Source organism: Hemitrygon akajei, chromosome 8 (assembly GCF_048418815.1).
Source record: "Hemitrygon akajei chromosome 8, sHemAka1.3, whole genome shotgun sequence".
NCBI lineage: Eukaryota > Metazoa > Chordata > Chondrichthyes > Myliobatiformes > Dasyatidae > Hemitrygon > Hemitrygon akajei.
This window is the reverse complement of record NC_133131.1, coordinates 151,324,174-151,339,462: the sequence shown is the minus strand read 5'-3', so window position 1 is coordinate 151,339,462 and position 15,289 is coordinate 151,324,174. Positions and strand designations below refer to the sequence as shown.

Here is a 15,289-nt window from a genome sequence, read left to right as displayed (position 1 = left end):
GATCATCTTTTTTTGTCCAGTTACCTGTTTGTGTTTTAGAACAACATCAAACAAGCTCTATTGCCTACTTGTCTTGTAAATATCATAAGTGATTCCAGGAAAGATATTGGAGGCCACCAAAGAAAATAGAGAAGAAGTGATAGCAGGCCCAAGGACTTTGAGACGGGGTTCCTAATTCACTGATTGAAAGGGCTTCCTAGACTAGCATGCTGAATGTAAGTGTACAGGACTCTACAATTGCATATGTGGGTAATTCCTTGAAAGGTTAGGCCAGGAGTCTCACTGCTTTGAAAAACATGAAGATTATCTCTATATCACCTTTTAAAATTCTGACCCTGAGCAATCATAACAAATACCAAAGGCTACTGAGTAAATTTGACTGGCTTACAGGATAACACTAATGGTAATTGAGTGTCCGACAATTGTATCATTCTTTTTGAACAATCATATAATTGTTCAATTCTTAGAACAATTGTATAATTTCTCATTTAGAATTGTACTGAACAATTTTCTGACATGCAGCATCGTTCCTTAGTGTTCAATTGTTCTAAAATGACTTGGTCTACCTGGACATTAATTATTCTGGCATGTTCCATGGTATGACACCTTTGGAGTTGCTTAGCAGTTATAGAAATACTGATTCAGTTTTCCTCTTAGAAACCAAACTAGGATTTGTACCAAAGTGACAAAAAGGTACTTAATAGGCATCTAAATTTATTAAGTGAAAACGAGAGTTGAATGAAAATCCTCTGCTTTCCCTTCCCTTGAATTTAATGTTTCATTACAGCACAAATGCACTCACCCTTTGGGCTCATACTTGTCTTGGGCATAATTGATGTTCCGTTGGAGTTGAATGTTTATGGAACATAATGACTGTAGTTTGTTTTCATGCCATTTGTTCATGGTGATGTGTTGTGTTTATTGCAAAATATATGATTTCTTTGTGTATGTGGCATTACAATTTTTGGTCATTAGCTGGTGTGGAGATTTTCCTAGAACTGTTACTAACACTCAGGCTTTTTTGTTGAATTTGTTCAGACTATCATGAGTGCTGAGATATTGCTTATTTTATTTTCCCATTCTTCAAGGGATGTGGGCTTGACAGCTAAGCCAGCATTTAATTACCTATCTCTAGTTGCCCTTGAGAAGGTGGTAGTGGTGAGCTGCCTCTTGAACTGTTGCAGTCTTTGAAACCTAGCTATGCCCACCGTGCTCTTAGAACTGTCATTCACTGTAACTACTGTGAGCGAGTCTGTATGCTTCTCCAATCAGAGACTTCTGCCTTGCTGTTTCTTATCGCTACTCCGATTTTTTCTACATCTCTATCATGAGAGCCAAGTTGATTTCTCATTACTGTGCAGATCTTATTCCTTATTAAATAACTCCTTTTTATTCTTTTTGCATAATTTTATGAATGTCCATTACCCCAGAATGCTTACTTCAAAGAGCCAAGAGATTCTGCAGATGCTGGAAACCTTGAACAACACACAGATAATGCTGGAGGAACTCAGCAAATCAGGCAGCATCTATGGAAGGGAATTAAACAGTTGATGTTTTGGGCTGAGAATCTTCATCAGATTTGGAAAGCAACGCAGCTGAAGGGAAAGGAGTACTAGCCTCTAGGTGAGGAGGAAGGTGGGTGGGTGGGAGAGGGGTTGAAGTCAAAAGGTGGAAGATGATATGTGCAAGAGGTAAAGTGCTGAAGAAGAAGGAATCTGAAGGGAGAAGACAGTGGACCATGGAAGAAGGGAAGAGATGAATCAGAGGGAGGTGATGGGAAAGTAAGGAGAAGAGAAGGGAGCAAGAGGGTAATTGGAATTGGGAATGGAAAAAAGGGAGGGGAGGGGGAGTAATTACCAGAAGTTGGAGAAATCGAGGTTCATACCATCAGGTTGGAGGTTACCCAGATGGAATATGAGGTGTTGCTCTTCCAACCTGAGTGACTTCATCATGGCAGTAGAGGAGTCATGGACATTTTCATGCCTTACTCATCTTACAACTACATAATTGTAAAAGGTATCAAGTCATACAAATTTATTTGTATTTATGCCATTAATTCATTTTGTAACATGTTGTTTGCATTCAGCTGAAATGCTTTTAATTTTATTATTTTCCAATTTTGCTATAATATTAATAATAAGAATATGCTATAATGTTTTACAGTGTTTATTTTCACTTCAGGGATTTTCGTGATAACAACATTTCATCTATATGGAAAGATGACTGGCTTTTACTTCCAAAAGTAGAATATCTGTAAGTATGCTTGTGATTCATAATATTATATTTAGTAGAAGTTATATTCTATTTATTGTTCCTTAACTTTGCTTAATTGGCAGCTTAAGAAATGAATACTAATCTTCATGTAATTAACAGAACATCATGATTATTTATTAAAACAAAATGCCAAATTAAGATATTTTGAAGTACGTGAAGGAGACGACTCTCCCATCCTCACATAAGCAGTTAATGAGAATTGTGTTAATCCTTGCATTACTCCATTTTTCAATGCATTCTATGTCACAAATCTTCCTGTTGTTCTCAGTTTAGTGATCTTTTTGCTCTTTTTAACACTCACTCAGAATTTCAGTTTTTGGATTCCAGTAACACCTTTTATTTAGAAAACATTACAAGAGCGCTTTATAACTCTGGTTGACATTCTTTGAGGAGATGACAAGTAGGATAGATAAAGGGGATGCAGTGGATGTTGTATATTTGGACTTTCAGAAGGCCGTTAGCAAGGTGCTGCACATGAGGCTGCTTACCAAGTTAACAGCTCATGGTATTACAGGAAAGTTTCTAACATGGTTAAATCATTGGCTAATTGGTAGGAGGCAGTGAGTGGGAATAAAAGGATCCTTTTCTGGTTGGCTGCCAGTGACTAGTGGTGTTCCGCAGGGGTCGGTGTTGGGATCACTTCTTTTTATGCTGTATATAAATGATTTGGATAATAGAATAGATGGCTTTTTTGCCAAGTTTGCAGATGATACAAAGATTGGTGGAGGGGCAGGTAGTGTTGAGGAAACAGGTAGGGTGCAGAAGGACTTAGACAGATTAGGAGAATGGGCAAGAAAGTGGCAAATTAGTTACAATGTTGGAAATAAATGTGCAAACTATTTTCTAAACAGGGAGAAAATCCAGGAATCTGAGATGCAGAGGGACTTGGGAGTCTTTGTACAAAACACTCTAAAGGTTAACTTGCAGGTTGAGTTGGTGGTGAGGAAGGCAAATGGCTATGTTAGCATTCATTTCAAGAGGTCTAGAATACAAGAGCAAAGATGTGATGCTGAGGATGTGATGGTGAGGCCTTACCTTGAGTATTGTAAACACTTTTGGGCCCCTCATCTTAGAAAAGATGTGTTGGCATTGGAGAGGTTCCGGAGGAGGTTCACAGGGATGATTCCAGAAATGAAAGGGTTATCATACGAGCAATGTTTGATGGCTCTGCATCTGTACTCGCTGGAATTCAGAAGGATGAGGGGGGATCTCATTGAAACCTTTCAAATGTTGAAAGGCCTAGGCAGAGTAGATGTGGGAATGATGTTTCCCATGGTGGGAGAGTCTAGGACAAGAGGGCACAGCCTCAGGATAGAGGGGCATCCTTTCAAAACAGAGATGCGGAGTAATTTCTTCAGCCAAAGGGTAGTGAATTTGTGGAATTTGTCGCCACATCCAGCTATGGAGGCCAGGTGGTTGGGTGTATTTAAGGCAGAGATTGATAGGGTCTTGATTGGACATGACATCAAAGGTTACGGGGAGAAGGCCAGGAACTGAGTTTGAGGAGGAGATAGAAAAAAAAGGATCAGCCATGATTGAATGGTGGAGCAGACTCGATGGGCCAGATGGCCTAATTCTGCTCCTGTGTCTTATGGTCTATAACATGCTCCCCTCCATGGACTCTGTCAATAAGCACTTTAGACAAAAGGATTAACAGCAGATCCAAATCAGATTGAGAGAATGGGGGTGGGGGGGGGTGACAAAAGGTTAGTTTATAATGACTGTTTTGAGAAAATGTTTAAAGCTTGGTAGACCAAAAGATAGGGAATAAAATATAGTAAGAAGCTGAGAGATAGCAAGATGAGGATTTCTTTATTTTCTTGTAAATGCCTGAAAGAAAATGAATCTTAAAGTATATGGTAAAATATACATACATACTTTGATAATGACTTTGACTTTGATTTTAAATGTATGTAATCACAGTTTGGGAGTCAGTGCATCTCAATATTTCCAGGAGTGATGTTGGGTGATGTGGGCAAATTGAGGTCTATTGAAAGTTATGGGAAAAATGAATGTCAATAAGGTCTAAAAGCTGTGTTAAACTGTGAGGAAAAATGCAGTCCTTATTTTAGTCCTTGATTCTCAGTACAAACTCTCTGCAGAGTTAGATGTGAAGACAATTTATTCACCAGTCTGGGATTTCTTTATAACAGATATGATCGCAATGTTGAAGAGACATTTAGGCAGGCATATCAACAACAAAGAGTGGAGGAATATAGACTATATGCTGGCAGATATGATTAATTGGTTTGGTTTGGTTTTATGGTAGGCACAGACATGATGGGCTGAAGGGCTTGTTCCTGTACTGTGCTGTTCTATGTTATGACCATAAGACCACAAAACATAGAAGCAGAATTAAACCATTTGGCTCATTGAGTCTGCACCAACATTCATCATGGCTGATTTATTATCCCTCTCACCTCAATTCTCCTGCCTTCTCTCTGTAACGTTTGACTCCCTGACTAAACAAGAACCTATCATCCTCTACTTTAATTATACCTAATGACCTGGCCTCCACAACCATCTGTGGCAAGGAATTCCACAGATTCACTATCCTGTGGTGAAATTCGTCCTCATTGATGTTCTAAATGGATGTCCTCTAATCTAAGGCTGTGCCCTCTGGTCCTACACTCTCTCATTATAGGAAACATCCTCTCCACATCCAATCTATCTCAGCTTATCAATATTCAATAGGTTTTAATGAGATTCTTCCCTTAATCTTTTAAACTCCAGTGAGTACAGGTCCAGAGCCATCGCAGGCTCCTTATATGTTAATTTTTTAGTTCTGGGAATTACTCTAGTGAGCCTCCTCTGAACCCCCTCCAATGCCATCACATCTTTTCTTAGATAAGGTGCCCAAAACTGCTGGCAATACTGCAAGTTTTGAATTTTCTTACTGTTTAGAAAATAGTCTACGCCATTATTTCTTCTACCAAAGTGTCTGACCATTTACTTCCCCACACTATATTTCATCTGACACTTCTTTGTCCATTCTCCCATCTGCCCAAGTCCTTTTGCAGCCTCCCTGCTTCATCAACTGTACCTGTCCCTCCATCTAGCTTCATATTATCTACAAATTCAGGCCAACAAATCCGTCATCCAAATTACTGGCCAGATTATTGACACTTAACATTAAAAGAAGTGGTCCTGATGCCGAACATGTGGCACACAACTAGCCACTGGCAGCCAACCGGAAAAGACCCCCTTTATTCCCACTCTTTGCCTCCTGCCAGTCAGCCAATCTTTTATCTATGCTAGAATCTTCCCTGTAATACTCTTGTTAAGCAGCCATGCAAGGTACTTTGTCAAAGGCCTTCTGAAAATCCAAATAAACTACATCCACTGACTTACCTCTGTCTATCCTGCTTGTTAATTCCTCAGAGAATTCCAGCAGCTTTACCAGGCAAGATATTCCCTTTAGAAAACCTTGCTGACTTTGGACTATAATATCCTCAATAATAGATTTCAAAAACTTTCCAACCACTGAAGTCAGGGTAACTGGCCAATAACTTCCTTTCTTCTGCCTGCCTGCCTTCTTTCTTAAAGAGTGGAGTGCCATTTGTAAGGAGATATCAGATATTTGTAGTAAGCACAAGGTTGTGATTGTGGGAGATCTTAATTTTCCACACATAGACTGGGAAGCCCATTCTGTAAAAGGGCTGGATGGTTTGGAGTTTGTAAAATGTGTGCAGGATAGTTTTTTGCAGCAGTACATGGAGGTACCATCTAGAGAAGGGGCAGTGTTGGATCTTCTGTTAGGGAATGAAATAGGTCAGGTGGCGGAGGTAAGTGTTGGGGAGCACTGTGAGTCTAGTGACCACAATGCCATTAGTTTTAATATAATTATGGAGAAGGATAGGTCTGGGCCCAGGGTTGAGATTTTTGATCGGAGAAAGGCTAACTTTGAGGAGATGCGAAAGGATTTAGAAGGAGTGGATTGGGACAAGTTGTTTTATGGGAAGGATGTAATAGAGAAATGGAGGTCATTTAAAGGTGAAATTTTGAGGGTACAGAATCTTTATGTTCCTGTTAGGTTGAAAGGAAAGGTTAAAAGTTTGAGTGAGCCATGGTTTTCAAGGGATATTAGAAACGTTTGGAAAAAGAGAGAGATCTACAATAAATATAGGCAGCATGGAGTAAATGAGGTGCTCGAGGAATATAAAGAATGTAAAAAGAATCTTAAGAAAGAAATTAGAAAAGCTAAAAGAAGATATGAGGTTGCTTTGGCAAGTAAGGTGAAAATAAATCCAAAGGGTTTCTACGGTTATATTAATATCAAAAAGATAGTGAGGGATAAAATTGGTCCCTTAGAGAATCAGAGTGGACAGCTATGTGTGGAGCCAAAAGAGATGGGGGAGAATTTGAACGATTTCTTTTCTTAGGTATTCACTAAGGAGAAGGATATTGAATTGTGTAAGGTAAGGGAAACAAGTTGGGTAGTTATGAAAACTATGATGACTAAAGAAGAGGAAGTACTGGTGCTTTTAAAGAATATAAAAGTGGATAAATCTCTGGATCCTGACAGAATATTCCCTAGGACCTTGAGAGAAGTTAGTGTAGAAGTAGCAGGGACTCTGCTAGAAATATTTCAAATGTCATTAGAAATGGGGATGGTGCCGGAGGATTGGCGTATTGCTCATGTGGTTCCATTGTTTAAAAAGGGTTCTAAGAGTAAACCTAGCAATTATCGGCCTGTCAGTTTGACGTCAGTGGGGGTAGATTAATGGAAAGTATACTTAGAGATGGTATATATAATTATCTGGACAGACAGGGTCTGATTAGGAACAGTCAACATGGATTTGTGCGTGGAAGGTCATGTTTGACAAGTCTTATTGAATTTTTTGAGGAGGTTACTAGGAAAGTTGATGAGGGTAAAGCAGTGGATGTTGTCTATATGGACTTTAGTAAGGCCTTTGACAAGGTTCCACATTGAAGGTTAGTTAGGAAGGTTCAATTGTTATTGGAGAATAAAGTTGCAACGTTTGCTGTGTGGCCAGAACTATGTGACAGCCTTGTGTTTGCTATTTACTATGTATCCAACTTATTAGCCAGAATGTAATCTCTGTATTGTCTCTGTACTATTGAACACATCAGTGCCTTGAGAATGTAGCTAACAGTGAAAGTAAGCTAAGTGCCTTAAGAATGTAGCTAACAGTGAAAGTAAGCATGTAGAGATAACGGTGGTAGACAGGATCGTGGAGTGGTGTGATGGTATGGGAACCAGTCAAAGCCGGGAAGGGGGACACGTGTTCCAAGGAGTAGACTAGACAGGATCGTGTGATGGTGTGATGGTGTGAGAACCAGTCAAGGCACTAGAACAAGTATATGCCAATGAAACAAAGATAAGAAATTACTATAAAGAATACTGTGAACCAGGGCTCGGTGGACAATTAGTGACACGCTCATTAATTGTCTCAGCTTTTGTTTGCAAATAAAGGCTTAAACTTCTCTAAGAACTTTCTGTGTCTCCTGGTTATTTCAAGAAACCACGACATCGTTAGGTATTAATATTGAAGTAGTAAAATAGATTCAACAGTGGCTGGATGGGAGATGCCAATGAGTAGTGGTGGGTAACTGTCAGGTTGGAGGCTGGTGACTAGTGGTGTGCCTCAGTGATCTGTACTGGGTCCAATGTTGTTTGTCATATACATTAATGATCTGGATGATGGGGTGGTAAATTGGATTAGTAAGTATGCAGATGATACTAAGATAGGTGGTGTTGTGGATAATGAAGTGAGTTTTCAAAGCTTGCCAAGAGATTTAGGCCAGTTAGAAGAGTGAGCTGAAAGATGGCAGATGGAGTTTAATGCTGATAAGTGTGAGGTGCTACATTTTGGTAGGACTAATCAAAATAGAACATACATGGTAAATGGTAGGGCATTGAGGAATGCAGTAGAACAGAGTAATCTAGGAATAATGGTGCGTAGTTCCCTGAAGGTGGAATCTCATGTGGATAGGGTGGTGAAGAAAGCTTTTGGTATGCTGGCCTTTATAAATCAGAGCATTGAGTATAGGATTTGGGATGTAATGTTAAAATTGTACAAGGCATTGGTAAGGCCGAATTTGGAGTATTGTGTACAGTTCTGGTCACTGAATTATAGGAAAGATGACAACAAAATAGAGTACAGAGAAGATTTACTAGAATGTTACCTGGGTTTCAGCACCTAAGTTACAGAGAAAGGTTGAACAAGTTAGGTCTTTATTCTTTGGAGCATAGAAGGTTGAGGGGGGACTTGATAGAGGTATTTAAAATTATGAGGGAGATAGAGTTGACATGGATAGGCTTTTTCCATTGAGAGTAGGGGAGATTCCAACAAGAGGACATGAGTTGAGAGTTAAGGGGCAAAAGTTTAGAGGTAACACGAGGGAGGAACTTCTTTACTCAGAGAGTGGTAGCTGTGTGGAATGAGCTTCCAGTAGGAGTGGTAGAGGTAGGTTCGATATTGTCATTTAAAAAAGAATTGGATAGGTATGTGGACAGGAAAGGAATGGAGGGTTATGGGGTGAGTTTAGGTCAATGGGACTAGGTGAGAGTAAGCATTCGGCATGGACTAGAAGGGCCGAGATGGCCTGTTTCCGTGCTGTAGTTGTTATATGGTTATATTTGCAATTTCCCAGTACTCAGGAACCATTCCAGAATTGAGTGATTCTTGAAAGGTCATTACTAATGCCTCCACAATCTGTTCAGCTACCTCTTTCAGAACCTTGGGTAGTGTCCGTAAGTTACAGGTAACTTAACTCCTTAAGGCTTTTCTGCTTCCCAAACAGTTTCTCTTTAGTAATGACAACGACACTTACTTCTGACCCCTGACACTCTTGCATTGTTGGCTTTCTGCTAGTGTGCACTATGTTCCTCAATACTACCTCTCCAGACGGAATACCTTCCACTCACCCCAACACTGAACTAATTCCACAACCTATGAACACGCTTTAAGGACTCTGCAACCTGTGTTCGCTAATTATTTATTTATAGTTTTCATTTTGTATTTGCACAGTTTGTTGTCTTTTGCACATTGGTTGTTTGTCCGTCTCTGTCATGCAAGGTATTCATTGATTTTATTGTTCTGTCTATTTACTGTGAATGCCCACCAGAAAATTAACCTCATTTTATGCAGTGACGTAGGTGTACTTTGATAATAAATTTACCTTGAACTTGATGATCTTACACAATTTGAACCTATTATAAAACATATCAACTTTCAGAAATTTAAAGGGAAATCGCTTAACGGATCTGATTCCAGATACCTTTGAAGGTCTCTCACTATTGAAGTACTTGTAAGTCTCACAATTTATTTACTGCTTTTAATGATTTATGAACTATAGTGATTTTTGGGTTTTGCTTTTCAGCAAGATGAAAATGGCTATCTATGCCACTAAAACTGCTTGCTCAGTGTAAGCAGAGTTTTATAGATTTTTTTGATGAAGTAAGTCATTTGAATTGATTGTTTCATCCCAGAATGAGGTGGGAAGAGGGAAATTATTTTGCAGTTTAAACTCCCTTTGGTTAATTATCAATGATCATTAACAGTCATTGAGTAATAACAAGCCAGATTGCTAGATTTACTAGTTGTAACAAGTAAACTTGAACTGAATGAGGATTAAAGATGTAAATAGATGATAGAATCTTTCTCCAGTGATACCAGAAGAAGCTAGAATAATGAAGGTGTGAAGATACATTGTGGTAAGTATTTATCCTTCATGATCTTTAACAGGTTGATGATGATGGTGAAGAGAGAGTCTGCTGATTCTCGAGTAGGGGGAACTTGAAATAAGTGACGCTACAGACTGTAATGATGAAACAATGAATTGTGGGCCTTCCCTCTCGCTATGGCAGGGAGTGATATCTCTCTCGCCCTAGTTAGAGAGAAGGAGAGGGGTCAGGATGGACAGTGGTTTATAGATTGTGGTCTTTGGGGGCTTACTATTGCTTGGTGGGTGATGGAGAGGTTGATGTTTTCTGTTGGAACAAATGGGGGAAGGGGGCAGGTTGATGCTTTGCTGCTGCCTGTGCAAGGGAGGGGGAGGGGGTGTTGGTTTTTCTGTTTTGTTTTATTTTGTTTTATTTCCCACTCTGTTTCGTGAATGTCTGCAGAGAGTAAGATTCAGTTTGTATACGATATTCACTCTCTGACATTAAATTGAACCATTGAACCATTAAAAAAACTATAGGAAATTCAATTGCGAGCAGTAACAAAAGGATTTTATGTTTGGCAAGTTACAACCAAGTCCTTAATTCTGCATTGCTACCACATTCCATTTATAGTACAGTGTCCAGAATTTGAGTGCTGGGGAAATTAAATACAACTTTTAAACTCTTACCAATGCAAAAAGATGCTAACGGGCCACTGGATCCATATGCTGGCTCGCAGGGATTCTCTCTCTCCTTATTTGCTTGTACCCATAGAAGTTATTAGTTTTCACATGCACCCATCAGTACCTCTTTTGATTCATTTAGCCACTTACCTACACTTAGGGGTAATTTACAGCGGTCAGTTAACTTCCAGCATGTTTTTGGGACATAGCAAACCACAAAGTGCTGAAAAGAACAAGCAAACTCCACACGTCAGCACCTGACTTTGGGATCAAATTCTGGTTCATGAAGCCATGAGGCAGCCGCACTTACATGCTACGTTCAACATTATTACACACATAAACAGATTTAAAATCTGATATTACTATTTACGACTGGAACAATCGGGTTGCTAGAAACACCCATTTGGAACACAAAAGGAAGCAAATCTGCCATTCAGACATAGTCTGGTCATATTTGATTCCACATTCCCTATGAGGGTTCAGTATTAACTATCCTTTGAAATGAACAGGAAATCCGTGTAGTTTAAGAAGCAATATATTATCCTTGTTGTGATATCTACACCCTATAACCTAATTAAAAACTTGCGATAGTTTTGAATCAGTAATTGAATTGAATTTGGTTTATTACTGTCAAATGTACCAAGGTGAACAGCTCGTTTTGTGTACTTTTCATACATTACATGGCACATCGAGGTAGTGCTAGGTAAACAATAACAGAATGCAGAATAAAGTGCAGTACAGGTAAACAATAAGGTGCATGAATATAATGAGATTGATTGTGAGACCAAAAGTCCGCCCTACCATACCACGTACCATTTAGTAGCCTTGTAATGGTGGAGTAGAAGTTGTCCTTGAGCCTGGCATATGTGCTTTCTGGCTTCAGTATCTTTTGCCTGATAAGAGAGGTGAGAAGAGAGAATGTCTGGGGTGGGTGGTGCCTTTGATTATGCTGGTAACTTTATTGAGGCAGCAAGAAGTATAGAGGGAGTCCGTAGACGGGAGGCTGGTGTCCATGATGGACTGAGATGTGTCCACGACTCTGCAGTTTCATATAGTCACAGGTAGAGCAGTCGCCATACCAAGCTGTGATGCATCTGGGTGGGTTCACTTAAAATTTGGTAGGGTCGAAGGGTAATGACAAATTTCCTTAGCCTCCTGAGGAAGTAGAGGCATTGATGAGCTTTCTTGGCCACGGTATCTGCTTGCTTGAACCAGGACAGGACAGGTGATGTTCACTTCCAGGAACCAAAGCTGTCAGCCCTCTCAATCTCATCACTATTGCGCACTGCTCCCCTTCCTGATGTTAATGCTGCTAGTCTTACAAGTCTTACCTGCAAATGTCCTTTAAATTTTCCTCCCTAACTTAAATCTTCCCCCTCTAGTGTCTGACATTTTGACCATGGGGAAAAGAGTCTATCTACCCTTCTGTGCCCTTCATGTTTTTATAAACTTCTATTTGATTGCCCCTCAGCCTCCGATGCTCTAGAGAATACAATCCAAGCTTATCCAACCTCTCTTTATAGCAAATACTCTCTAATCCATGCAATAATCTGACAAACCTCTTCTGCACCTGCTCCAAAGCCCCACATTCTTTATGTAGTGTGGCAACCAGAACTGCACACTATAGTCCAAATGTGGCCTAGCTAAAGTCTTATACAGCTTTAACATGTCTTCCCAACTTTTATACTTGATTCTCCAACCAATCGAGGCCAGTGTACCATATGCTTTCTTTACCACCTATCTACCTGTGATGTGATGCCACTTTCAGGGAACTCTAAGACCCTCTGTACATGAATATTCTTAAGGGTCCTACCATTTACTCCATACTTTCCTCTTGTAGTTCACTTCCCATTGTACAATACCACACACTTGGTCAGATTAAACTCCATTTGTTATTTCTTCATCCATATTTCCAACCTATACTGCTATATTCTTTGACAACCCTTCTTCCATAACTCTACCTTTATTGTGTTATCTGTAAACTTATAATTATCTCAGCTGCGTTTTCTTTCAAATCATTTATATGTACAGGGTCTCCAGCACTGATCTTTGTGGAGCACCACCACAGATTTTCAGTCAGAATAATATCCCTCTACCACTGCCTTTTGTTTTGTATAGTCAAGTGTTACGTATTCGGGCAACAATAATATAGATGAGTTAGGCAAGGGGTTTTATAACGAATAACACGTTTATTAAACACTGATAACAAACCCCCTTCAAATGTAAACAAACCCAAACAATGGTCCGAGCTCAGCTGCTGGCAGCTGGTCAGACAGTTCTTAATAGCTTTGCAGTCTCAAACAGTCTTTAAAGTAGTATTGAAAAAAACAGTTCTCCAAAGCGAATTGCCGAATGAAAACAGTTCAAAGAACGATATGCCGACAGTTCAAAAGCTCACGGTACTTTTAAAAGGAGAGACTTTTTAAAGCGATGTAAATTCTCTTCCACGTCGATGTCCTTCGATTCCCAGCGTCGAACTCCCACGTCGAATTTTATTAAATATAACAAATTAAAGTGACTGACCTTCCTTCCACAATATTCTCAATCTCCCGCTTTTTCCAGCGGAGACTATCGTGAGAATAGTAAACGAAATCCTTCCGAATGAGGATCACACAAGGTCGAAGTCAATCCATCGAAAATCGATTCTTCTCAATTTCCATTTTCCAAACTTTTCTTCACTCTCCATCAGCAAAGAAACCGTTGCCTCTGACCTTTTAAACTTTAGGCATTATATAAAACTTCATTTTTAACTAAACTGCATCATCACATTAAATCACACAGTGATATGAAGTCATCTTGGCAAATCCAGCCACGAACTGCCCCACCTGACAGGGTGGGTCTTCCTTTTATACCCTGTAGAAAAAACCTGTCACATGACCTCTACTGGCGGGAAAATGACATCACTCCACCATTACCTCATGTCCAGTATAACTTCAACCCCAGTCACGTGACAAGGGTACCACTGTCACGTCACGGGTACGTAACACAAGCCAGTTTTGAATCCACTATGCTATGTTTCCATAAATTTCACGAGCCTTAATCTTCAGGATCAGCCTCCCATGAGGAACCTTGCTGAATACTGAAGTCCATGTGGACAACATCCATTACCTTACCCTCATCAGTCATCTTCATCACCTCAAAAAAAAACTCAAATCATGTTTGTAAGATAGACCTCCCCTACATATCCTTTGTTGGCTATCCATAATAAATCCATGTGTTTCCAGATGTAAGTAGATCCTCTGTCTAAGAATCTTCTTCAGTAATTTCTCTACTACTGAAGTAAGGTTCACTGGCTTGTAATTTCCTGGTTTATCCTTACTTCTTTCCTTGAACAAAACAACAACATTGGCTTTTCTCCAGTTGTCTGGGACCTCACCTGTTGCAAAGGAGGGCACAAAAATCTCTGTCTAGACCCCAGCAACCTCCTCTCTTCTGTCTCTCAGTAGTCTGGGATAGATCCCATTTTATCTACCTAATATTCTTTCCTGCGGCTTTTATTTTCCTTAAGAGTTCGGTATGATTTCAGCTTCCCAAACTATACTTGTGTTTCCTCTGTGGTGACCTGCACACGCGGGACTTGAACCGTCATCGGAAGCCACGGGCAGTAGCGCGTTTGGAACTACCTGCTCGGGGCAGACCTTCCAGGGACAGTCTGACATCACGTCTGCCCCGCGGGTCGCAGGAGCCCATGGGAGGGGAGATTTAAGCGCTAAATTTTGAATCAGTAAAGGCATTCTGAGTTCAGCTCTCTCTGCCTCCACGCAACTACATTGGTGACCCCAACGTTCCAGACGGCATCTGGAGCCGGCAACTCAGTGACCAGCCATGAGTTCGAGCAACTCGCACAGCGCGGTCTCTCTGAAGCTCCTGACATTCCGGGCCACTCAGCCCCACGTTTGGTTCGAGCAGGCTGAGGCCCAGTTCAATATCAGAGACATTACAGCCGACGCCACGCGGTATTACTACGTGGTCAGCACGCTCGACCAGGAGACGGCAGGCCGGATCATCGACTTCCTACACCAGCCACCAACGGAGGACAGGTACACTAAGCTTAAGGCACTCCTGATCCGTACCTTCGGACTCTCCCGCCGTGAACGGGCCACGTGGCTCCTACACATGGACGGCCTGGACGACCGCACGCCATCTGAGCTCATGAATGATATGCTGGCGCTCATGGACGGCCATAAGCCGTGCCTTTTATTTGAACAGTTGTTCTTCGAGCAAATGCCAGAGGATATTCGCCTCCTTCTCACGAGTGAGGATTTCAGCGACCCACGCAGGGTCGCGGCTAAAGCAGATGTCCTTTGGCAGAGCAAGCAACGTGGAGCAGCCTCCATTGGCCTAGCCACGATCGTGCGCCCCAAAAACCAGGCCCCGCAACCGAAGCCGTGGAGACCCACGGGGGAAAAGGATGAAAGTTCAGAACAATGGTGTTTCTATCACCAAAGATGGGGCTCAGGCGCGCACCGCTGCCGTCCACCATGTGCTTTTCTGGGAAACGCCGGAGCCAGCCATTGCTAATGGCTACGACAGCTGGCCACTGAGACAGCCTCCTGTACCTCTGGGACCGACACTCTGGGCGGTGCTTCCTGGTAGACACCGGGGCCGAAATCAGCGTGCTTCCCCCCTCGAACATGGACACTCGTAACCCGGTCCCAGGCCCCGGACTCACCGCTGCAAATGGCACCAGTATTCGGACGTA

The 15,289-nt window shown here is 41.1% G+C and overlaps 1 protein-coding gene across 1 annotated transcript in view; it reads left to right on the top strand.

Moving 5' to 3' along the window:
- The window catches only part of LOC140732544 (uncharacterized), a 127,964-nt gene that overhangs the window by 3,656 nt on the left and 109,019 nt on the right, over positions 1–15,289 (top strand). Inside the window, exons 2-3 of the mRNA XM_073055312.1 lie at positions 2,182–2,253; positions 9,478–9,549. Coding sequence (XP_072911413.1) covers positions 2,182–2,253; positions 9,478–9,549 — 144 coding nt within the window. The remainder of the gene's footprint in view (positions 1–2,181; positions 2,254–9,477; positions 9,550–15,289) is intronic.